This window comes from Embiotoca jacksoni, unplaced genomic scaffold (genome assembly GCF_022577435.1).
Source record: "Embiotoca jacksoni isolate LCO1_2020_lvr unplaced genomic scaffold, fEmbJac1.0.p SCAF_1, whole genome shotgun sequence".
Taxonomy (NCBI): domain Eukaryota; kingdom Metazoa; phylum Chordata; class Actinopteri; family Embiotocidae; genus Embiotoca; species Embiotoca jacksoni.
The window spans coordinates 14,351,367-14,375,280 of NW_027185229.1; the positions used below are offsets into that span (position 1 = coordinate 14,351,367).

Consider the following 23,914-nt stretch of genomic DNA (forward strand, 5'->3'; position numbering starts at 1 on the left):
TAATAATTAAAGTTTTAAAGTTAGTATTTTATTTATTTATTTTTAAAGAATACGAATGCAGTTTGCACTAGGAAGAGACAGGCGTGGCACAGGATTAATTAAAAGAATATGCGGGCCCAGTGAGTCCAGCTGAATCCGAGTTTGAAGGAAAATATGATAAAAGATATGTGAATAGAAAAAATAATAATAATAATAATAAAAAGTTCACGCTCCGACTCAGCAGGGGGCGATAATGTGATATTCCGTGAATTAGATGTGCACGTGACACAACACGGAACTTGCCCGTGCACCCATCGTGAGTGTTGTGTGTTTGTTCTAACGTCAGAGTTAACCGGGTTAAATATCCCCGGAAGAACTCTTGAGACGATGATTTGCAGATCGCCAACATTTGGGATTTGAGTCTCAATGGCGGCGAACTGGGTCGAGAGGATTTCTGCTTTCTCCCGCAGTCCGTCCCGCTTCCTTTCCGAGACAACCGCGGAGGCTTTCCTTGCAGAGTTGCTCCGGGAGCTCCGAGATGACAAAGCCAGTTACAGTGTCAAGGTATGATAAGTCTAGAATTATATTCGTGTCATGTAAAAAGTTATGTAAAAAAAACCCACAAAAAAAACATGTTTGCACAGATTTTTGTCGTCATACAAATACAATACGTCATACAACACGTCATCTGGTGCGGAATGAATCTGGTTTGCAGAAGTGGCAAAAGTCGTTTTTCTGTGATAAATCGATTTGTCACATTCACTGTGTGTTTCCTGATTCCTTTATGACGTGCTCAGACCCGTAGCCAACACTAAATTGTCCAATTTTTTTAAATGGACTTCGGCACGTTGCATTTTTTTTTTTAACACGGAGACAAACACATTCTTGGATTTAGGCAACTTTTGCCAGATTTGCGGCACTGAGAGAGGAAATTCACCACTTTCTGAATGTATCGCTGTACATTGAATAATTAAAAAGTAACGTAGATGTAAATATACTGGATGTTTGTTCGTGTTGTAGAAGCGTTTTAAAATGTTTGCCATTTCTTGTGTCAAGACGTAATGGTCATTGTTTTTTTTTGTTGTTTTTTTTATAGTTGTGTATTTAATGTGATTCTAACCAATGTGTCTGGTCTCCAGTGATTTATCTCATGTTTTTTTTTTACCCCCTTCAGGTCCTCCTGTGTTCCCCGCTGTGTGAGCACCCGGCTCTGCTGTGTCCCTCAGACTTTGTGGGTGAGGAGACAGCCCTGGAGCTCATGTCCGTGTTCGCCCAGTGTCCTCCCGCGTCTGTCCAGTTTCGTTGTCAACTCCTCCTGGCCCTCACCTCCGTCCTCATCTGCACTTCCTGCGCGAGCGGTCGCTCCCGTGCCTCTCAAGACTTCCTGGAGCTGCTCCTTAAAACAGCCAAGGACATCAGCGACATCCACGGCGATAGTACCCTGCGTTCTCTGAGGGCCACGGCTTGCGACTGTCTACGGGAGCTGGAGGCCTGCTGCCCCGGCCTTCTGTCCCAGCGTCTTGAGCTCTTGAGTGGGCTCCGGCAGCAAGAAACCTCCAGGCTCCACCAGGCCTTTGCGGGTCTTCATGCTCTGGTGTTAAGAAACGCGGTATATCTGCTCACCCAGGAAGCCGGAGCCGGCCCTCAGCATCTTAAAGCTCTTCTGGGAGGGAATACATCAGTCGCATGGGAAGGAGACCAGGACTCGGGCCTGTTGACTAACGAGGACTCAACCATACTGTCCTCTCTCATCCTGGGACCCATGGGCACAGTGCCGACCCTGCAGACCGGATCTGACTGTAAGGAGTTGCGATCGGTCCTCTCCTCCCTGCTGGAGGAGTCCTACCTTCTCACGCCTCTCTGTCAAGCTGCGCTGCTGCACAGGCTGGTAGAGGTGGTTGCCATGGTTCCCGGTGTGCCTCCGGCCACATTCAGAGCTCAGCTGCTGCGGCTGCTGGGCACTAGTGAGGTTTGTTTCACATGGGAAGTTTTCATTTGACATTTTAGTTCTTAAATTGATTGGTTGACCCTAATTTTGAAAATGTGTATTGCCACTTATTTTTGATGGTGTTTAGAGATTCCAATAGTACATTACTAAGAGTGGTAAAAAAGTTGACAGTCAGAGTCATGCACTCATTTGCTTTCTTTCCAAGAGGGAAATGAGAAGATCACTTCCACCTTCGTGCGGTGAAAAAATGATGACGCACGGCGTTTCAATAGTTTGTGCGACAATATTGGAACATAAAAAAAAAAAAAGAAGGATGCTAAGCATCTATATTGTATTGTATACAATCAATTTTTCAGGTGCATGCAACTTTTATGACGGGTTTTTATGACTGTGTCTGCTGTACAGTCCCATTTTGCTGCAGTTGCAATGAAGTGAGATCAACAGACTTCATTTCATTAGATACAACCGATGCTGGGAGTTTTCCTTTTGAGACATAATTTGCAGTTAATGTAATACATGCTGTCACAATACTTAGCATGTCACAAAATGTTTAATATGGCATTGCGTGGTACTGTGTCTTAAATATTGTGATACTATGTTATCGTCGGGCCTCTGGCGGTTCCTATTCCAACTCTCCGTGGTACTCTGTAGAAGGCTGTAGTCAGCAAAACGGGATACAACACCTACGTTAGTGAACTTTACTGGTGGACTTTGTTGTCTTTGGACCGAGCCAGACCGTCAGTTTTTTTTTTTTTTTTTCCTTTATCTCCAAAGCTAACCAACTTGCTGATTACAGCTTCATATTTACCGTACAGACGCGAGATGTGTTATCAGCCTGAACATCCCGTTTTTTTTTTTTCTCGTAAGATGAAACGATGTTTGTGTCCGCAGCTTTAAAAAAAAAAACAACGAAAAAACAGTTTCTACCCAATCGGCTGACTCGAGACTGACTCAAAATCTGCTGTCCTCCCGTCAGGTTTGCCTCTTCCACACCTCCCTGCTGATGAAGAGCGCGTTCACGGACAGCCTGTTCAGCGCCGAAGACGAGGCGTTCCTCCTCAAGCGGCTGGTCGTCCTCTCCCAGCACCCGCTGCTCGGCGCGCCCGAGAAGCTTTTCTACACGGACAGCCTCCTGCACTTTCCCGAAAACCGGCCGATCGGCTGCAGCGACGGCGACGAGGGCCCCCCCGTGCTGCTGACTCGGCGGCTCGCTGCGGCTCTGCTGCCCACCGTGTTCAACGACAGCGCCACCCTGCTCGCTCGCCTCCACCTGCTGTCTCTGGTCTACCTGGAGGAGGGGGAGGATGGCTGGCAGGGGGAGGAGGAGGAGGAGGGCGAGGGGCCGGCCTACCTCTACAAACTTCTCACCTCGCTGATGCACATTGTGCAGAACGGAGGCAGCAGGGAGCTCGTCGCCACCTTCTTCCGAGCTGCCTTCCTCTTCCTTTTCCATTTCTACCACGCCGAGCGCTACACCGCCGCTCTGACCGAGCGGCTGTGCCAGCTCTACCTCCAGCACGCCCGGCTGGCCCCGCATCTCATCAACCTGGCTGACCAGGCCCAGGACCAAATGGCCAAGTCCAACTGGGCCGTGAGTCTCCTGGAAGCCGTGCAGAAGGCCATCACCGGGGCCCCGCTCTCCCGGCTCACCTTGCAGGACCTCGGCTGGCACCTGAAGATGCTGGCCCGAGTGGCGGAGGAAGGCGCGATCCCCCAACGCGGCACCCTCGGCTTCCTGGCCGGCGTCGTCACGCCGTCGTCCTCCTCGCTGTGCGTGAGCGGCGACTGGCGCCTGGGGAACGGCGTGCTGGCGGTCTGCCGCCGCCTGCTCGTCCACCCCGGCCTGGACGCGTTGCTCATCCCCCTGGCCGACATCCTGCAGCATCTCGCCTGCCGCTACGGAGACACGGACATCCAGGACCACGCCCGCCTCTACTACAGCCTCCTCACCACGCTGTCGCAGGAGAAGCTGGCCGGGGTGTTGGCGCAAGGCACGACCGAGGGAGGGCAGCAGGTCAAGAAGAGGTCGCTGTCGTGCCTCGTGGCGGAGAGCGAGGGGCTGACGAGCGCGCTGACCATCCACCGGACCGGGAAAGCGATACTGAAGCTGATCGAGGGTCTTTCGGAGCCGCGGCAAGACGCGAAAGGAGACGAGCGAAGCCAGAATGAGGCGGAGAAGCACCCGGACGTAGCAAACGCAGCACTGGAAGCCTACAGAGCTCAGTTCCACGACCCCGGCTTTGCCTCAGAAATCCTCTTGAACTACCAGCTGGCTCACGTGGAGGCTCGCGACTCCCGCTTCGATCAGCTGTTCAGCGTTCGCCTCCACTTCGGCCTCACCGACGACCACTACGAAGAGCTGCGCGACATCAGCGTGCCGCGTCTCTTCCGGGAGGCGCCGTCACCCGTAGTGCAGCTCAGGCTGAAGCCCCGGCGGCCCTACCCCACCACCTTCCACGCCAGCGCCATCTTCACCACCCAAGACGGGCTCTCTTGGCACGCCGCCCTGCCCGACATCCGCCTGGCTTTCCGGCAGGCCTTCCTGCCTCTGCCGGCTCCCCCAGCCTGGGCCCGAGGCGGCAGACTCGGCGTGTTCGACGGATTGTGGGACGAAATTTGCTCCGAGGGCGGGGACGGCGCGACCAGTCGTTTCTGCTGCCAGCTGAAGGAGGCAGCTCTGACTGAGCTGGTGGGGAAACACTTCCTCCCATATCTTGTATCAGACCCGTCCCATAAAGAAGAGTTTAAAGCGCTCGTCTTCCTGCCGCCTCGGTCGCACTTGCTGCTGAAGATCAGGTCCGAGGAGGACGGCGCGCACTTCAACATCGCCACGGATAACTGGCGACTCCTGCCTCACGTCAATTCTTACCTACTGACAATCACATCTTCAAAGGAAGACACTCGGAGTTGACCATGATGCAGCTTTTTTTAAATTTTTTTTTTTTTTATACATATATATATATATATATAATATATATATATATATAAAACTACAAAATATGCAGATTTTTAACATCCAGATTTGGTCAATTTAAAAGTAAAATAACCAAACAGAGTTGATTTAAAATAAAGTTATTGCACTTTAATTGTCTTGGCATGAAATTAAAATATTTTTCAATGTATTTACTTGATACAGCCCAATCAACTGAAATCGTATTGCTTAGAACCTATAAATAAACAGCAAAATACATCATTTATTTGAGTTGAACAGGATCAACGTGTATTCTACAAAAGCAAAGATGAAATAAACAGCATGTTTAGTAGGACATGTTAAAATGTACCCTGTGGAGTTGTTGTCCATTAGTAGAGCAAGATCCCTGTTCTGGTTGCGTGTTGTTTTTTTTTGTTTTGAATCATAAACGAGCCTCGCCTTCTGCCGGCCGGCCGGCTGATGTAAGACAGCATTTAATTAATTAAGATTAATGATTATTTTGATTAGAAATATGGAACGGTGACACAAATTCTGTTGGTTTATAAGAAAACTCCTCTGGCCAGCTTTGAATCTGATCCTCGTGCTGAATGTTGGTCAGATAACCAGCAACATCTGAGGTGAAACGGTTCTATTAAGGGTTCCAAAGCAACGATTTAAAACATTTTAATTGTTAAAAGTGTCCATGCGCCGACTTTCCACGGTACCAATTTGACATTTTCTATTCTAGAAAAGCATCCAATACCAGCATTTGAGGTGTATACAGACAAAAACTTGTAGTCACGCATTGTGCACAGAAGTCAGTGTAACCTAGTCACCTAAACCCTTTTGATATCACCAGTTGCATTCCATGTATGGATTTCTGATGTCCATTTAAGACACAAGTCATTTTTTCCTCCACCGCCCGTCATTTAAAAAAAAATAAAATGCCGGTTCTTCTTTGTCCCAGTCGAGTCCAGTTTGAGCAGACCTTTTTATTCGGAGAGGCCCCTGAAGTTGGGTCCCGTGTTTGGCGGTAAGGCCGTCTGCTGTCTCAGAAGTTTGTCCATGATGGCGATCTCTGCGTCTCTCTTCTCCACTTCGCCCACGGGGGTCCAGGACATGTCATGCTGAAGTTTGAACGCGCCTACGAATGAATGAGGGCAGCTCGGGCCCCATTCCTTCGGAGGAGAGGAGACGAGAGGTATATCATGAGGACACTTTCAGGACAGACAGAATGTGTTTCTTCGACTAATTGAGTTTAAAAAAAACAAAAACAAAGAGGAAACTTTCGTTCATTTTCCAAAAGTTGCCACACGTTGAGGACATCAATTGGCTTAAATTTGTATTTTGTTTACTACTGCTTTGCAACTGGATATGTGATCGATCTTATGTCACAGAAAGCTGAATATCTTTTGAGTTTTGGACGGTTGGTCGGACAAACGCAAGCGATTTGAAAATTGCACTCGGCTTCAAATATTATTATTCGTATATAGCAAAATATTTAAGAAAAAATAATTGGTAATTGCAGCCGTAATTCATTAAAAATTCTAGAAACCAACAACCACAAGTGTATGAGATGCAATGTATTAAATCCCGGACATTTAAAATTGGAAAAATTGCCTGACGTTCCAGAAATGCCACGACCGACGCAAATCAGTCTGTACTTCCAAAACACACGTCAGTCGACCGTAACCAGTCGAATCCAACCTGAACTGCTTGCGTTTCAGCCACCCGGTTATTTACCAGCTTCCCCCTCTGCCTTACGTGAACTTTGAACATCAACGTTACATACACGGGCTGGTCGGTGTCACGTTTGGCATTCGCACGCGTTAACTCTGCGGGAACTCCCCCCGAGGGGATGTTAAATAACAGGTCGCGTGCTTGCGTTTGGTAACTTCTCCCTTTTCCCCCCACGCAGGGCGACGTCACGTTTTAGGAAGTATTTCATCAGTAATAACACCAACCTCAGGAGAGATGATGGAGAAGTATTTCTGTCCAGACGGCCGCTGGTAGAGGTGATACGTGTTGCCTGGTTTTTTCACAATGTTGCAGGCGGCATGGTGGAGGTCGGCGTCTCTTTTTGCTTCTTCCAAAACCTAAAGGAGATAAGCCCGAAAAAAAAAAAATCTTTGCGTTATGATCACATGACCACAAAAAAAAAAAAAAAACGGATGCAGCTCGTTCAACTGTGATCTTCTGTACGTGCTGGTGATCTGACCTTTCTGGCCTGTTCTTGCAGGTATCTGATTTGATCCGCGATGACTGTCAGTTTGTTGCAAGCGTTGGCTTTTATGAAATCATCTCCCTTAAATATACAGGTAAAAAAATATATATATTTATATATTTATATTTTTTTAGGACCGCATGAAAATAAGCACACAACAACAACAACAACTCAGTCCACACCTTCTGTACTTGTACTGCCAGGTCCACCAGGTCCATGGGGTCCCCCACTCTGTTGGTTTGGTATGAACTGACCAGTTCCACCCCGCTGGGGGCGCTGCTGCTCTCCACCAGCGTCACTGCAAAAACAAAAAAAACATTTGGCGTGAGTTATAATGCTTGGAGAGTCTGGATTTCCACTTTTATTTTTTTTCAAACGTCTGCCCGAGGACCCTGATAATAACCACAATATTTACTGAGTACTTTGTCCATTTACATTCATATTGATAATTAGCTGCAGTACTTCTATGATGTTTGTGTTCATTTCTTGACGCAGAAGAAAGGTCGTAAATTATAACTTTGCAATAAATAAATTCAGTATAAACTAAAATTGCGGTGATCGTCCTAAAAAAAATAAATAAAAATAAAATCGTTATTAATCAGATTCTGTGGAGAAAACTAAAGTAAATTTGAGCTTTTTAGGGCCCATGAGCAGCAGCTGGTAACCTGAGTTTTTTTTTTTTTTTTTTTTTTTTTTTTAATAACAGCAGCTACAACTGTTCGTACTTCTATACCACACAAGGATTACCGGACGTCAGGTGAGATGGAGATAATTTCAGACACGTGGAAAAAAAAAAAGGTATAATGATAAATAACAGAAGTGCTCGGGACTTCCTTTTTTTTTTTTGGAGTGAGTCACTGGATAAACGTGTCACTACCTGTGGTGGTTTTGTCAGGCTGGTTCGGTAAACTGACCGTGGTGTCCATTGCTAAAATTCTCGGCCGATACGATCACGTAAAAACTGCTCTGTAGTCTGACCACCTGCTGCTTTTATAACCACCTAATATTTCACTGAAAATAAATAAATACCGAGAGGTCCTAAATCTCCGCCCCGTTTCGCTTGGGGTGGTCGTCCGTACGCGTGCCTGTTAAAAACACCGACAATAAAACACGTATTTAGTGCTTAAATGTGAATATATATTTTTTTCTATATATAATTATGCAGCAGCAATGATAATTTAATCAGGATTTCTGTGGTTTATTTTTTATATTTCCTGATCATAGCGTTCATGCTTTCAGGCATGCTAATAACAGCCACGCGTAGATACAGAACATTTAAAAGAAAAGATGGGAATGATAACTATACCTATGATACCTATATATTTATAATAATAGCCTACGGCACCTCATTAAACAGTAGCTCTGCAACATGTTTTTCACAGTAACTGCCTGACACCATGTTAAAGCCAAGTTTATATTTAGTTTGTTTTGTTTATTGTCTCTGTTCTCGCCAATGGTTCAATATCTCGACTAAATACCCCCTCCACGCCCCATAATGCTTTGCGTGCACACTTATGAAAGTTTTTCTGAAACAGTGATTGGCAGTTTTTTTTTCTCATCAGCCACCATTGATAAATTGGGAATTGAAGAATGATGGAATAATGATGTTCATTTGTTGAGTTGAGTTTCTATGGTTGATGGCTTACACGGTTTTGAAAGCTGGTGGTGGAGCATCACCTTAATCTACCTGATGTTGGTTTTTCCATCCCATAAATGAGAGATATATGTGGAGGATCTCAAACTTGCAAATGATGCAGGAGCATTATTCTGCAGTTTCTTATTTGTCCTCTTCTTTGCCCCTGACTCCTGTTACCTTTTTGAGGCTATTCTTTTCATGTTATAGTTACAAACCTGTGTGGGGGGGGGGCACCATAATTCATGACATCATTTTAAGCAAATTGTATTTAATAGTGTGAGGGTACCTCTTGTGCGTCACCTTAAATAATTCATCATCATTATGGGTATAAAGGATTTAGGCTCTCTATTTATTTTGTTGTCTTTTAGGCACTCCTGTCGCCCTGCACAGCCTTTTACATGTGACATAGCAGCAGCCCTGATGTCAGCTAAGATGACTCCTATCTTCCATGTTGTGGACCTCCTCTCGAAAAGGGTCCCGATCTTAAAAATGACCTGAATGATTTTAGTTGTATTTTATCATATTTTCTCTATTTCTTTGTGTCAAGTTACACACACAATACCTCAGGCAAGGTCAATTGTTCCAACATAAAATGACTTTAAAGCTGCAAACAAAAGCTTCTAAAACTGAATGTTCTGTTTATAAAAATGTAAGAAAACAGTGAAATATAGCTATTATTCCCTTAAACTGAAGTCAACATGCCTTCATTTTATCTTGCAAACTGGACCACGTACCCCGGGGGCCCTTTAGGATGGTAATCCGGCCATTGCGTTTTGGAGTGAGAACCATTAACGACAGATCATGTTTTTTTTTTTTTCCCCTGAATGAATTTAAGGTGTTTTTTTTTTTTATTTGATTTGAGCTCAGCACAAATGGATATTTTACTGTATGCTGCATAAATCCAACTCGTTCTGTATGGCATTATAGCAATTGCTACATGCGTATGGGGGTGTTACCGGCGTCCCAGTTGTTCAAACCCCACCTCCTGACGAATTCCTGCCGGAGAAAGAAGACCTCCTCTCTCCACCGGCTCCTCGGTCTCAGGTCCAGGCTCCCGTCCCGCTGCGCATCCCGGACGTTTGGGCACGATGGAGCTCCGTTATGCGCTCACGTTTCTCTGTCTCGTTGTTGTGCCGTTGTGCACGTCGGACACTAACCTGAGCAATCACTTGACTTTGGAGCCTTATGATTTCCTTTTCGACACGGCGGTGGAAGCCTACTACAAGGGGGACTGGTTGACTGTTATCCTGAATATGGAGAAGGCGCTCAAGAACAAAGCTACAGTGCGCAACGTGAAGGCTCAGTGCCGTCTGAGCTGCGCCAACAAGACCGCTTTCGGCGAGCCTTTGGTCGGCTTTGGAGTTCCCATACCGGGGACCGGCTCTGTGGACGATCTGGGCTTCTTCCAGAAAATCCTGAAGCGGGCGGACTGTGTGAACTCCTGCGAAACTGCGAAACTCGGTTTACCAAACTTGCATCTAGTTGGCGAAGAAGTGAAGCTGGAGTTCAAGAAGAGGAGCCCGTATAATTACTTGCAAGTCGCCTATTTTAAGGTAGCTATAACTATATAACTGGGCTGTGAGCTACAAGTGTAACGGCCAAGGCAGCAATCACGGCTTCTCTGTTGATATGCATCACCCCTCTGCAGAGTTTTCTAGTGTGACTGAGTGGCTAAACACGAAGGGCAAACGATGTGAAAACTTTGCACATGTTCTTGTTTAGTAATCTCATTTAAGCTTCAATTTGTGAGGACTGTAAATGTCCCAACCCCCCCAAACCAAAGACTGCCATGCCACGTCTTAAGGTGGCGTCAGCTTCTGTGCGAGTCTGACGTTAGGACGTACAATTTGGGGATTCCGTGGTTTTAAGGCCTCAATTGTTGCTTCCAGGTCGCCACATCAGAGAACTTTTATATGTAAAAGAAAAAATGGACCCGATTGGCTTTGTTTAATTTTTAACATTATTCAGATAAACATGTTAATAAACACAATTGTTTCGTGTTTAAAGTTTTCTTAGATTGCTATGTGTGTTGTGGAAAATAAATGTAATTCTGAGATAGAACCTAAAGGCTGCATGACAAGGGCTGGAGTAAAATAATCTGCCACAAAACTCCATGGATATGGAAGAAATGACACATCATCATAAACAAAGCCGCTGTGCAGGTCTATATTAGTTTCAGTACAGGCAGTCAGTGATTTTCAAAAAATATAGCACCTGGGCGAAAGATAAGTCCAAAGCCCCCCCCCCTTTTACATAGACTAAAAGACTGACTAAAAGAGACAAAAAATAGTCTCTTACACTGGTGTCTCTAATTGTTTCGCAGTTCTTTATAGTAATTTGCCATGTCCCTACGACAATATTCCATTTTTGAACTGAACTTAGATTTTTGCGCAAGATTTTCAAAATAAATTTTAATTGTCATTTCATGCAAAGGCTCTAGCCCAAGGGTCCCTGACCTCTCAAGCCCCTCAACCTGTACCCGGCCCTGATACTGTCATAGTATGCACATGTCACCACAGACTTGTTTTATGATCAAACAAGTAAAGAAAATCTCAATACAGAAGATGTAGCAACTAAAGAGCAAAATATTGGTCTCAAGTGTTGGTGGACACTGAAGAAGAGCTAAAGGGAGGGTCAATTTTGAACTTACATTCATCAGGGAGTCAAAAATATGACCCAAAATAAATAATAATTTTGCTCGATGTCTGCTAAATGTGTTCATAGGTTACTCTCAGCAAACAAGTTAGCTATAAAAACGGATACAAAAAAACACGTCAGGATTGCGTGTTTGCTGGTTTTGGACTTCTTCTTCTGATTATGATAACATGTGTAAATAATTATGCGGTTATAGTACAACAATATTGTGTTATAGCTTGTTCCATTCCTCCCAAGTGAGCAGAAAAAGTCATCCATTGCTGCTTTAACACAGGAAGCTGGAAAGACAACCCCCTGGATGGGAGGCACATGTAGGGGGACATGTTTTACATATCACAAACTAGCTGTGAATATACCTGTTTCTCCTGTTTTTCAAGTGTATTAAATAGGAGCAAAAGATTTGAAAAGACCTGTGTTTTTTCAGATCAATAAGCTGGACAAGGCAGTGGCAGCTGCCAACACGTTCTTCCTGGCAAACCCAGATCACATGGAGATGAGACAGAATCTGGAGTACTACAGGATGATGGCAGGCGTACAGGCAGAGGACTTCAAAGATTTGGAGGCCAGGCTGCATATGGTGAGAGCAAACTCCTTCTCTGATCAGTGTTATGCCGGGTTTTTTTTCCTTTCGCCTCACGGTCAGCCTCAGTAGGTGTGCTGATTATCTGAATTTTTTTTTTTGCTCACATTTAAGTAGTCTCGTTAAGTTTATCAGAAATCTTTTGATATTTTTTCCACAAGATTTGAACTCCTTTTCCTACCTGACTCACTTAATACACATCGACCTTGACAACTTTAGACTGCTACCTTCGAAAAGACAATTTTTGTATAGTATCACGTTTGCACAAGCAGTGATACAAACTCTTTCCTCAGGCTGAATTTCTGCTGGGGAAAAGTTACTATAGTGACGACTCATTTGGCCTGGCGGCTGAACACTTTGAAGTGGCTGTGGATGAGTACTTCACAGCCGATAAGGAGTGCAGAGCTCTGTGTGAGGGAGCCTACAACTACGATGGATACAACTACATGGAGTACAGTGCAGACCTGTTCCAGACCGTGACTGGTGAGGCAGTGCATCCTTGATTTTTGAACAGAAAAGAGTGAAAAGCTGAGAGTTTCATATAAAGTGGCATGCGGAGGAGTAATTTGCATAGAAAATATGCATCCGCCAAGTGCAGTAACAACTTGCGTCAATGTGATTGTGTGTGTCAGACCACTACATGCAGGTGCTGAACTGTAAGCAGCACTGCTCTGTGGAGCTGGCCTCAACCGCTGGCAGAGACAAGCCCTTCGAGGACTTCCTGCCCTCACAATTCAACTACCTGCAGTTCTCCTACTACAACAGTGAGTCGCGCAGCCCTTTCTTTAACAGCCTGTACTGTGCAGAATGTGCCTCGACATTAACAATAATGTGGCAAAGAATGAAAGCCTCAACAGGCAGGGATTTGCTGCTTATGGTTAGATATATTTGTTTCATATAGAGGGCCGTTCTTGGCCATTTATGAAGTCTCTTTGTTTACAGATAGATAAGAAGATTAACAGCCCTCATCAGTGTGGCATCTATGCAGAACAGATGCCTTTCTGATACCTAAAATACACCTGTATTACCCTTCAGGTAATTGGTCAGATGTAATCAAACATTTGCATAACAACCAATAAGCATTCAGCGTTGGAAAAAGGAAAAAGACTGACAAAGTTCAACATAAAAAATGTGAGCGCTATCTATCAGACTTGGTTTGTCAGAAAATATTTGTACTTATAAAATGTTAATACACATTTAAATCATAAACAAACACTGTATTTTTTTTTTACAATATTGAAGGTTCATCCCTGACAAGATTAGTAGCGCATGCAGTGACATCTGATTTATTTATTATCTCATTGTTACACATTGATTACTTAAAAAATAAATAAATGTTTAGGTTTCTTTGGCAAATTTTACATTTTCTAAATTTGGTGGACCCCAGTAGCAGGATCCAAAAACACATGCCATAAAGCAGCCAGAGCCTGCTTTACAGGTTAAACTTTAAATGCAGGCTGCTTGCTGTAAAATAGGTGAAGTAGATATTGTGAATTTGGTAACAACATCATCAATGTTCTCAGTCTTGACAAAGCATCTATCTTTACGTCATGATTCGAAAACTGAGCCTCGAGTATGAACATGAATCTTCATTTGACAATATCCAACAAAAGCAATTTTAATCTGACTAACAAATAATATTGGACCCGCTCCTCACCCTCCTGCTCCCCCCCCCCCCCCCCCCCCCCCCCCCCCCTTTATTCAGGTGAGAAGTATGAGCAGGCCATAGAGTGTGCTAAGACCTACCTGTTGTTCCACCCTGACGACGTGGTGATGAACCAGAACCTGAATTATTATTCTGCCGTGCTGGGTGAAGACAAGGCAGGGACCATATCAGCCAGACAGGTACAGTTACACTGTTTTCAGTAGTGGCCTCCACTCTCAGCACCTCATTACGAGTACCCTTATTTTTAGCAGTTTGTTTTCTTAATCCACAGCGTCAGCAGTAAATCAGCCAGCACAACATGCACTGGCAGAAAAATGGCCTCCATTAGTACTCACATTTACTAAAGGGCACAAAAGACGTTAAAAAAAAGCTCTGATGGTAATCTAGAACACACAAAAGTTTGCTGCTTTTTAAAAGAAGGTTTTAATGTCCCAGGCACTAAATGTTATATAAAGCAATATTTACAGTGGCTTATTAGCTTTATCGATCGATACTAATGACTAAGTGATTATTGCCCGGGTCAAGATTTTTTTTACTCTCACAAGTGAACTCACTTTCTAGCCTGAAATATGCATGTGAAAGCTACAAGAGTGGAGATGTATTCAGAGGTTGGACCTCTAACAAAAAAAAAAAATGAAGGAATTCATTTATTTTCCTCTCTTCATGTACATTTATTGATTGTTTTGTTTCAGCGGTAGACTAGGGGTTTAAGTACACACACATTTCATAGTTCAGTATGAACCTTGGTTTTGGTGTCATGGTTTTGCACCTTCTCGCCTCAACTGAGAAAACAAATACAAAAGATAAAAATGCATTACCTTTTTTTCTTATTGGCAAATAATGAAAATGTTCAAAATTGTCTCATAGGCTACAATTTTTACTCTAGCACTAAAACAAAATCCTGCATATTGTCAGTAGGAAAAGACTCTGAGTTGTTTACTCTCAAGTATAGAATAAATAAAATACAAGTGCAACGTATTCCTCATTAACTTCCATTAACCATGAAAGCCAGCAGTGCAATATCAGCTGTAGAACTACAGAAAGTGATGCTGCCTAATGTGGTCAGGTCACTCCCAATATCAATGAATGCACACCGTATGATTTACAAATGCATTTAAGAATTGAAATATAAATGACTCCTCAAAAATATTTTTCAATGTAAAAAGACAAACCACATGTAAATAATTAAGGTTCACAAATGTGTTGCTTATGTACACACAAATATTTATTGTTACAAGTACTTGTAGATGCATTTAAAAGTAATTACAGTTATCATCAAAGACTTTGGTTATTATATTTCGATACAAACTGTTGAATTTTCATTTACAAATTCTTTTTTATTTGTGGTTGGTTTTTTTTTAGACCGCACTGACACAGCTGGAGTCACAAATGCAGTTTTTTCAAAGGGGAATGTATTACCTCTAGTCAATCAGATATGTCCTTCCTTTTCAGCCAATCTAATTAGTGTAGATTTAAAGGTATGATTTGATCTAAGTGAACCGTGGATGTGACCCCGTGTCTCGCAGCAAAGTGGAGCGTTAGCAGCAAGTTTAGCAGAGCAGCCGTAGACTGTATGTGTACATGCCGGAATACATCTTACACCTCTGTGCCATATCACTCCATTGCTTTTAAACTCGATGAGCCACACAGTTGTGTTGGTTTACGTATTTGTTTATTTTGGCTTCCATACACACCGTTTGGCCGCTTGAAATCTTCACTGATGCACCAAGTGTGTAGTAACGTGCAGCTGAAAATAGTTCCCATTAAATTCTGTATTTCCTTATGTTTAAGGCAAGGCAAGGCAAGTTTATTTGTATAGCACCTTTCAACAACAAGGCAATTCAAAGTGCTTCACATAAAACCATTAAAAGCATCAAAACATCAGGCAAAGGAAAAGCAAATTTAAAAACAATTAAGAACATTGATCGAAACATTAAAAACAGTCATTAAAACATTAAACAAGCTAAAAATAAAATAAAAGTTGCAGTGCAGTTTAAGAAATAAAATACAGTAATAAAATGCAGGAAATTGATCAACATCCTTGAGTCTGGTTCAATTGAAGGCAGCAGCAAACAGAAAAGTCTTCAATCTTGATTTGAAGCAGCTGAGAGTCTCAGCAGACCTGCAGCTTTCTGGGAGTTTGTTCCAGATATGTGGAGCAGAACAACTGAACGCTGCATCTCCATGTTTAGTTCTGACTCTGGGGACAGAAAGGAGACCCGTCCCAGATGACCTGAGGGGTCAGGATGGTTCATAAGGTCGCAGCAGATCACAAATGTATTTTGGCCCTAAACCATTCAGTGCTTTATAAACCAACAGCAGGATTTTAAAGTCAATTATTTGTTGGACAGGAAGCCAGTGTAAAGACTTCAGAACTGGAGTGATGTGATCCACTTTCCTGGTCTTAAGTAAGGTTTGCTTAAAGCCACAGTGCTCAGCTGTTTGATTGCATTATTCAAATGAAACTATGCATTTGTAGCCAATTTCTAAAGATTTACTGATTGTCTCCTTACTGGAGTCATATAATTGTTAATGTGAAAAAAACATTAGTATCTGTTCCAATTTTAGGCTTTTTGAGATTATAATAGAGAATCTTAATAGCACTTATGAAGATGAAATGATAAGCTGTTTCAGATCTGTTTAGCTTCTGCAGATCTTGCCCTCAGGATGCTTACATGGTATTACCAGCAACATGAACCAATCATAGGTTTTGCCAGGGTGAAAGAGGCTCCTAAAGCAATTGGTTCCAGCTCATAAAGGTTGTTTCTGTTTGACAAAAAGAACTATGAAAACATCTTAAATCAGGGGTGTAATTATTAGCTTTTAGTCCTTATTTAATGTGGGTACAGGAGCTTTGTTACTGGTTGTCAGGCTGTAAATTGTGATCCCCAGGTGGTGAAACAGTACATCCAGCAGTCCATACTGGAAAAAGAGCTGCTCTACTTTGGATTTGAAGCCTTTGGAATCACCTTTGTAGATCCAGTGAGTGAATAAACTGGTTATTATTCGATCACATTTAGTTTTATTTATGCAATGCTGAAAAAATAAATGTGGAATTTGACTTGTGAATTTTTGGTTTTAAGGACATATGGACCCCCGAAGACATCATGCCTAAGAAACTGAGAGACAAACAGAAGTAAGATTTAAGACACGTTGTATTTCTTTCAGCACATCTGTGTTGGCATATTATTAATTTACCATTAAAGAAGATATTATATGGCCTCAGTCAATCCATCATCTTTTTGTGTGTCTCAGGGCTGACAGAGAGACTGCAGCGAGGATCACAGAGGAGATAGGAAACCTAATGAAGGAAATTGAGACTCTGGTTGAGGAGAAGAAGAAAGATTTCACAGATATGACCAAGATGATAGCGCCACCAGAAGGTGAATGTTTGACCTAGAGTACCAAATGTCAGTACAGTATTTTGTTACCAACTTCTACAGCCAAACTTTACTATCCTTATTATATGTTTAACTCTGGACTGTGACCTTGATGCTGTAGGTGGTGCTCTGTTGTATGATGACATCAAGGTGACCATGATGTCCAAGCAGCTGAACGGCTCTCAGCGCGTGCTGCTGGATGGTGTGATCAGTGCTGACGAGTGCAGGGAGCTGCACCGACTCTCCAATGTGAGTCACCTAAAGAAGGAAGTTAAACACCTTTGTCACCTCACCTGACATCTGTTTGTGTGTGTGTGTCATCTTGGCATGATGTTGTGCTTATTTCCCAGGCAGCGGCTCTGAAAGGTGACGGCTACAGGGGGCAACCATCCCCGCACTCGCCCAGTGAGATGTTCCAGGGAGTCACTGTCCTGAAGGCTGTCAAGGTCTGTTGTACAGACTTTTTTTTAAAAATGGAGTATATGTCACCACTTCCTTCCACTGTACCAAAGTGAAGCTTAAATATCTCAAAAATGGGGGCTGCCATTTTATGCTCTTGACGTCATTTGCAACCAGAGTCTATGCAGTATTTTCCAGGGGACCAGCAAAAATTACAATCTGCAAATTGAACATAAAAAATGAAATACTTCTCTCGATCAGATTTAATAGCCACTGTACATTATAATCCTCATGAAGGGAGGATTTATTGCTGGGCTTTTGTATGATACTTTGTGCTTGGCTGTCAGAAGTTGTAATGTTATGGCTGATTGGGGTATGCAGTCTATGGTCTGTAGCTCTCCTGTGGCAAAAGTATTTAAACATGAAACCTAAAGCATTCAATCAAACCTGTGATGTTATGCTGACACAATAGCCCCCCGTTTCCTACATGCCAACGCTTCTGCATATATAGTTATATTTAAAGACTTTGACTCGTGTTTCCGCCTCCCACAGCTCGGACAAGAGGGGATAGTTCCGCTGAAAAGCGCTCGTCTCTTCTACGACCTCAGTGAGAAAGTGAAGAAGGTGTTGGAGTCCTACTTCCGCCTGGACACTCAGCTCTACTTCTCCTACTCCCACCTTGTCTGTCGCTCTGCCATCGATGGTAAGTCTGACACTGACGGTATGTCGGTGTCAGTTCTCTTGTGGGGACAAATGCTGTACACGTATGTTTGTTTTCCTGCTTCCAGTAAGGATGAATCTGTAATTGGTCTTTATTATTATTATTGGTTCATTCATAAAATGATCTCTGACATCTGTTAGATCCATCATCACATTTCCAGCCTTATAATGTAGGCATACTGGTAGAATTATAGTCTCAGGAAGTATTTTTTTTTCTCACCTACAACTAATAGATTTATTTGATTTGTTTAAAACCAGCTAGTCGATAAATGTGTTTGTCTGCTGTTTGCTGCTGCGTTTACAGGTCGGGTTTATCAAAAGCTTTTAGCTAAGGTAAGCCGCCTGCTGATGATGGAAAAAAGGTTGTGATATCGGATTTGCTTGCCGTGAAACCGAAATCATTGAGCTGAAAGACGCTGCAGTGATCTGGTAATTCTGGGTGACGTTGATGTATTGTTAATATAAAATCAGTCTTTTTTCATGCGGCTTTTAAAAATCCCTGGTGCAGTGCTACTGGCTGGCAATGTTGGTTTGAAAAAGTGAAAACAGTGTGGTCAGGATCTAAACTAGTCTAACGTCTCTGTGCGGCTCTTTATTTAGAGAAGCAGGAGGACCGTGAGGACCTGAGTCACTCTGTTCATGTGGACAACTGCCTGCTGGTTTCTGAGCTCAACGAGTGTATCAAGGAACCTCCTGCATACACACACAGAGACTACAGGTGAGGTCACGTACACTCAGAAATACACTGTGAAATGCCCTCCTTCACCCACCCAACCCTGGTGACGAGCACCCATCTGACATCCTGATGTCTCTCTGCTGCAGTGCCATCCTTTATCTGAATGATGACTTTGAAGGAGGAGAGTTCATCTTCACTGAGCTGGACGCCAAAACAGTCACGGTAAATATATTTCTATCTGCGGCACAGTATAAGCCCTTAATGAATTTAAATTGTTAAAAATGCAATTAACATGCTATTAATTACCCAGAAGACATGATTTTAACATTTGATTTTGTAAATTTATTATATTATTTATGTTATTTATAACAGTATTCAGACCCTTTGCTTTAATAATCCTTAAGATTTGTGTAGAATTTAACTGTAGTCCATCTTGGGTAAACCGCACACCGTTGTGTATATAAGATTTCACAATAAACACATCATGTCAGGACAAAAACCAAGACAGGAAGTCTTAGTAATTTTCTGTCGACCTCCACAAGAAAAGTTTGGGAAGGCATAGCTCGGGGTTAAGTTATGAGTGTTCCCAGGAGTAATTGTGAAACCTAAGAAGATTGGAACCACCAGGACTCTTCATAGTTGGCCCTCTGGCTGGAGTTTACCAAATTAAGAGAACGTTATTGTCATAATGCACAATATAAAGAAATTACACCGTATAAAGAAATTCTTACTTTGCTGGTCCTCCCTAACCTAAACAAGAAAATATCTAAATATTCACAAAATCTTTAAAAAAATGAACTTAAAGAAATATCTCAGAATAAAAATATAAATAGTTAAATAGAATACAATATAAGAAATACAAGAAATATGAACAAAAATTGTACAGTGTTGTGGAAGAAGCAGCAGAGAGTGCCAATCTGGTGTGCTTGACTGTTGGTCATAAAGTGTGGTATGCATTATTGCACATGACTGTGTGTTGACAAAAACGGTGCTTCTTGATAAGTTGCTGGTTGTTGTGAGTCCAGGTGAGGTCCTCGCTGATGTTCTCGCCAAGGAATTTGAAGGTTTTCACCCTCTCAACCTCTCAACCAAAGCAATTTATGCAGCTCCTCCCACCTTCTTGGGTCTTTCAGCTGGCGCATCCTTTGGCTTCTGCGCTGTTGCTTTATCGGCATTTAAAGGAATCTGAGAGCATGTGGAAAAATATTCTCTAATCTGATTGCATGAAAAATGTAATTACATGTACCATGTCTGTTGAACACCAGACAATGCCCGTCATCTAGTTAATACATCACTACAGTGAAGCTTGGTGGTGGCAATATTATGATATTGGGTGCCTCTCAGAAACAGGGACAGGGAAATAGCCAAATAAAGAGAAGTCTTTGGACATACCTGCTGCAGAGTACAGAGACCTGAGGCTGGTTAACCCCTCAGCACAAAATTTACCCGAAACAAATGGCCAAATGGAAGTGGGAGTGGCTTAAAGACAAGTCTCTGACAGAGGCCAGTTTCCCTTCCTCCCATGCCAGTTTGGTCTCCTCTGCGTAACGGAAGTCCTCGGCATTCTTGACTTGCCCCGTTGAACTTCTGTGCAGAGACCAGAATAGGGAAGTTCGCAGACACTTCCCATTCAGTCTGGCAAAGGTTGAGAAGATTTACAGGAAGAATGGGATACACTGCCCAAATCTGAGTGTGCAAAGCCTGCAGAGACTTACTCGAGAATACTGGAAGCTATAATTGCTGCGAAAAGACTCGTTTTTGAAAAGAAATCAATCAAAGATTTGAGTTTCTGAATAATAAAATATACTAATGTTTTAAATTTGTCATTACAAGTTGCTCCCTGATTCACCTGTGTGCATAATAGAAACAGAACCAGAAACATTGTGTGTTTTTGGACTTCTCCAGGCCGAGGTGCATCCGCAGTGTGGTCGCGTGGTCGGGTTCGGAGCGGGGAAGGAAAACCCCCACGGCGTCAGAGCCGTCACCAAGGGTCAGAGGTGTGCTGTGGCGCTGTGGTTCACCCTGGATCCTTCTCACGAGGAAAAGGTATGGACGTAGTTTTGGATCAGTGGATCATCAATAGATCATCAATGCAAAACAATGCTAGAACAAAAACAAAACAAAAAACAAGGATTTTGTTTTATTCAGTTTTTGTAGGCATCAAAAAAAGACAATATCAAGTCTTAGTTATGTTTTCTGGTGCTTAATTTTATATTCTGCTTTCCCTCAAATGTTGCCTTCTTCCGTTCTGTAGGAGAGAATCCAAGCTCAAGATTTGCTGAAGATGTTTTCTACCCCTGTGAATTCGGAATTCAGCAAAAAGGAGACAACTGACTCTTCAGCGCCTCCACCGGTTCCACCAGAAGCTCCTGCACAGGCTGATCCAGAGCCAGCAGAAAAAAAACAAGACGATAAAGCAGCAGAGCAGAAGCCAAAGGATCCGCCAGCTGACCCGCCAAAGGACACGGACAAGGTGAAACCGGTCAGCAAAGCAGCCACTAAAACCAAAACTGCCTCTAAACCAAAAGCCAATGCAGGAGACCAGGCAAAGGCAAAGACGGCAGAAAAAGTAAAAACCCCTGCTAAAAAAGATGGAAAAAAGACAGTTAAAACACAAGCCAAGCAGACTGATAAAAAGGACACAAAACCAGCTGCAAAAAAGACAGTAAAAGTTAAGAAGGTCTCCACGTCGGCCTCAGACTCTCAGAACATCAAGGTAGAGCTGTAATCAAACAGCACGTGTGACTGTCTCCATGTGGTGTCTGTTTTTCTACTATTTTCTGAGTTTTTCTCTGTGGCTGGTTGAATGAAAACAGAAGGGTTTTATTTGCCTTACATTTTTTTGGTTATGGTGGATGTTACTTGGGTTTTTAATAAGTTTATTGGTGCTGACAATCTGCTCAAGTACCCATAATCACTGCAGCCATCTTTACTTGTCACGAGCTTTAAAGAAGGTATTTTCATCTATTTTTTTTCACCCTGAACTCTCTTCATTTTCTTTTTATTTGAGTTGTAGTGTTTTGGACTCAAGCAGCGGAGTGTAAAAGTGAGAGGACAGGAGATCCTGTGTGAATCGATGAAATAAAAAGCGATGCTTCTTAACGTCGTGCAGCACTTCAAGCTTACACTGGGTGGCAGCATTGTAGCGTTCTCGAGTAATTTGTCACACTCTCACTGCACATTTAGCAAGCCATAACAAATTCACTTTGGATAAAACAGTTCTGGGGAATCCTGCTGCTGTCATGCTTTAATGTCTTTAAAACTTGAGACATTCAAAGCCCCACTGCTCTCTGTTCTGGTGTCACTCGAGTTCAAGTTGAAGTGCAGCAAATTTCACTGCTTTCCCTTTAGGAATCTCTGCCTTCAAAGCAACCTGTGTCCAGACCTGCACTGATGAATCTGTTTCTCTTTGGATGCTGCTGTTTAAATATAATTCATCTTGGATTTCTATATTTAAATATATTACGAACTAAAATGAGCCCTCTGATAAGATCCATTAAAAAGTGCTCTGCTTCCAGGTTTCAGGTGAGCTTAGAGAATTATCATTATTATCAGCAGAAGAATTAAAAAGCAGTTTCCTAGTGCCAAACTGGAAAAACAAATCAGTGAAGCGGAAACATCCAAGAAAAGGGACAATGACCACAGAGTGGATTGGAACTTGCAGTTTTCATCTTGATCCATTTCATCAGCATGCTGATTGAAGTTTTCTTGCACCCACAGTGGTAAAAATTAACTAGGTACTTCTGCCCAAGTAATATTGTACTTTATCTAAATACAGTTTTCAGTATTTGTAGTTTAAGTACTTCATTCTTACCTTTTTTTGAGAAGGAAATACTTTTATTTGTCTATAAGTACTTCAATAAACATAACTATGATAAATGTGAGCAGGCTGCCAGTAGCCAACCGCCCCCAGTTGCATCTTTGTGTACAGGGTCAATCACATTGACGGGAATCACTAATTAAGAATCATTAAGAAAATGGGTAAATACAGCTGTTGCCAAAAGTGTTCCACAACTTTTCTGAGGATACTCTATAAAATAGTAGTGTATCAATTTAATATAATTCAGCCGCCGGTAACCCAGCATGGTTAAAAAGATTTGTCATAGATCTGCTGTCTAAAATGCATACACAGGTTTGTGCAATTTGAGCTTTCAACATGAGTCTTCTTTAACCTGCCTGAAAAACTGATCATCAAACCTCAGATTAATCCTGAGGTTCTGTAATGCAGGCAGCGTAAACGTGATTGAATTTGATGTGAAGCCAGTGTAAACAAATCAAGATGTCACATGTGTTACATTAGACCTTGTAGGATCTGATCAAAAGCTTCGCAGCAGCATGCTGGAGCGCTTATATGCGATTGACTGTAGTGTCATCTTGTCAAAGGAATGGTTTGACATTTTGGGAGATACTTATTCTCTTTCTTGTCGACAGTTACAAGAGCACATTGATACCACTCTCATACCAGATTTAATATCATATTCAATAGATACAGACAGACAAGAAAACACACTTCTGCGAACTTATTGGAGTCTCCACAACAGCTGTTGATCATCACCATGAAAAAAAACACCTTTTACACTGTTACTCTGACATTTGATGATATAGCTGCTTTAAGTGGCTTATCCAGTATCTCCTTACAAAAAAGCTGAAAAATGATTTAACAAATGAGTTAAATTTACAACTGTATGTAAGAGATATATAATACACTGTATATACTGTATATTTTCATGATGTGTTTATTTAATCGTCCTGTGACATTTCTGATTTATCTTTGGACCCCCTGTGGGCTCCCAGCCCCCATGTTGGGAACCACTCCATAAACAATAAAATGATGAATTATTATCTTCATCTCAGCTTGATGAGACATCAAAAGTCAGGCTAGATGATTTAATCAAATTGTAATCAAGCTTTTTTTAAAAAAAAAAAAGAAAAGAAAAAAAAGAACTACTGTTATTTCTATTTATTTTTTTGTATATCTTCTCCTTTTCTAAATGTCTATTTTATCTGTTGTACTGCTGTGTGGAGTGTAGGCAGCTATGACTCTGAGATATGTGATGTGATGTCTGTGTAGGTTTAGCATGTGGATGAAGTCATGCCAGCACAGAGAGGCCATCTGGACACACACACACACACACACACA

At 42.5% G+C, this 23,914-nt stretch overlaps 3 protein-coding genes across 3 annotated transcripts; 2 read left to right on the plus strand and 1 right to left on the minus strand.

Annotated features, from left to right (window-relative positions):
• Positions 1-299: 299 nt before the first annotated feature.
• Positions 300-5,207, plus strand: ap5b1 (adaptor related protein complex 5 subunit beta 1). Its single transcript, XM_069138563.1, has 3 exons — positions 300-543; positions 1,154-1,948; positions 2,904-5,207. The coding sequence occupies exons 1-3, from the start codon at positions 406-408 to the stop codon at positions 4,836-4,838; spliced, it is 2,868 nt and encodes a 955-aa protein (XP_068994664.1). The 5' UTR covers positions 300-405; the 3' UTR covers positions 4,839-5,207.
• Positions 5,208-5,506: 299 nt separating this feature from the next.
• cunh1orf50 (chromosome unknown C1orf50 homolog) lies at positions 5,507-8,086 on the minus strand. The gene is made up of 5 exons (XM_069138813.1): positions 7,940-8,086; positions 7,245-7,360; positions 7,057-7,143; positions 6,803-6,934; positions 5,507-6,016 (listed from the first exon to the last, which is right to left on the minus strand). Exons 1-5 carry the CDS (start codon positions 7,986-7,988, stop codon positions 5,831-5,833), a joined length of 570 nt encoding a protein of 189 aa, XP_068994914.1. The 5' UTR covers positions 7,989-8,086; the 3' UTR covers positions 5,507-5,830.
• A 1,606-nt stretch (positions 8,087-9,692) lies between these two features.
• On the plus strand, positions 9,693-21,894 carry p3h1 (prolyl 3-hydroxylase 1). The gene is made up of 15 exons (XM_069138690.1): positions 9,693-10,251; positions 11,778-11,930; positions 12,227-12,416; positions 12,566-12,697; positions 13,639-13,778; positions 16,492-16,581; positions 16,683-16,735; positions 16,855-16,982; positions 17,101-17,228; positions 17,330-17,425; positions 17,931-18,081; positions 18,699-18,816; positions 18,921-18,996; positions 20,680-20,820; positions 21,029-21,894. Exons 1-15 carry the CDS (start codon positions 9,787-9,789, stop codon positions 21,500-21,502), a joined length of 2,535 nt encoding a protein of 844 aa, XP_068994791.1. The 5' UTR covers positions 9,693-9,786; the 3' UTR covers positions 21,503-21,894.
• The last annotated feature ends 2,020 nt before the right edge of the window (positions 21,895-23,914 follow it).

Bases quoted from the DNA above. Each gene is read 5' to 3' on its own strand.
- ap5b1 (XM_069138563.1), top strand. From the start codon at position 406: ATGGCGGCGAACTGGGTCGAGAGGATTTCTGCTTTCTCCCGCAGTCCG. The intron at 544-1,153 runs GTATGATAAGTC...TACCCCCTTCAG, and splicing joins AAGCCAGTTACAGTGTCAAG to GTCCTCCTGTGTTCCCCGCT. The intron at 1,949-2,903 runs GTTTGTTTCACA...TCCTCCCGTCAG, and splicing joins GGCTGCTGGGCACTAGTGAG to GTTTGCCTCTTCCACACCTC.
- cunh1orf50 (XM_069138813.1), bottom strand. From the start codon at position 7,988: ATGGACACCACGGTCAGTTTACCGAACCAGCCTGACAAAACCACCACA. The intron at 7,361-7,939 runs GTAGTGACACGT...TTGTTTTTGCAG, and splicing joins GCCTGACAAAACCACCACAG to TGACGCTGGTGGAGAGCAGC. The intron at 7,144-7,244 runs GTGTGGACTGAG...TGTATATTTAAG, and splicing joins TGGCAGTACAAGTACAGAAG to GGAGATGATTTCATAAAAGC.
- p3h1 (XM_069138690.1), top strand. From the start codon at position 9,787: ATGGAGCTCCGTTATGCGCTCACGTTTCTCTGTCTCGTTGTTGTGCCG. The intron at 16,736-16,854 runs GTAAGATTTAAG...TGTGTGTCTCAG, and splicing joins AAACTGAGAGACAAACAGAA to GGCTGACAGAGAGACTGCAG. The intron at 17,426-17,930 runs GTCTGTTGTACA...CGCCTCCCACAG, and splicing joins CTGTCCTGAAGGCTGTCAAG to CTCGGACAAGAGGGGATAGT.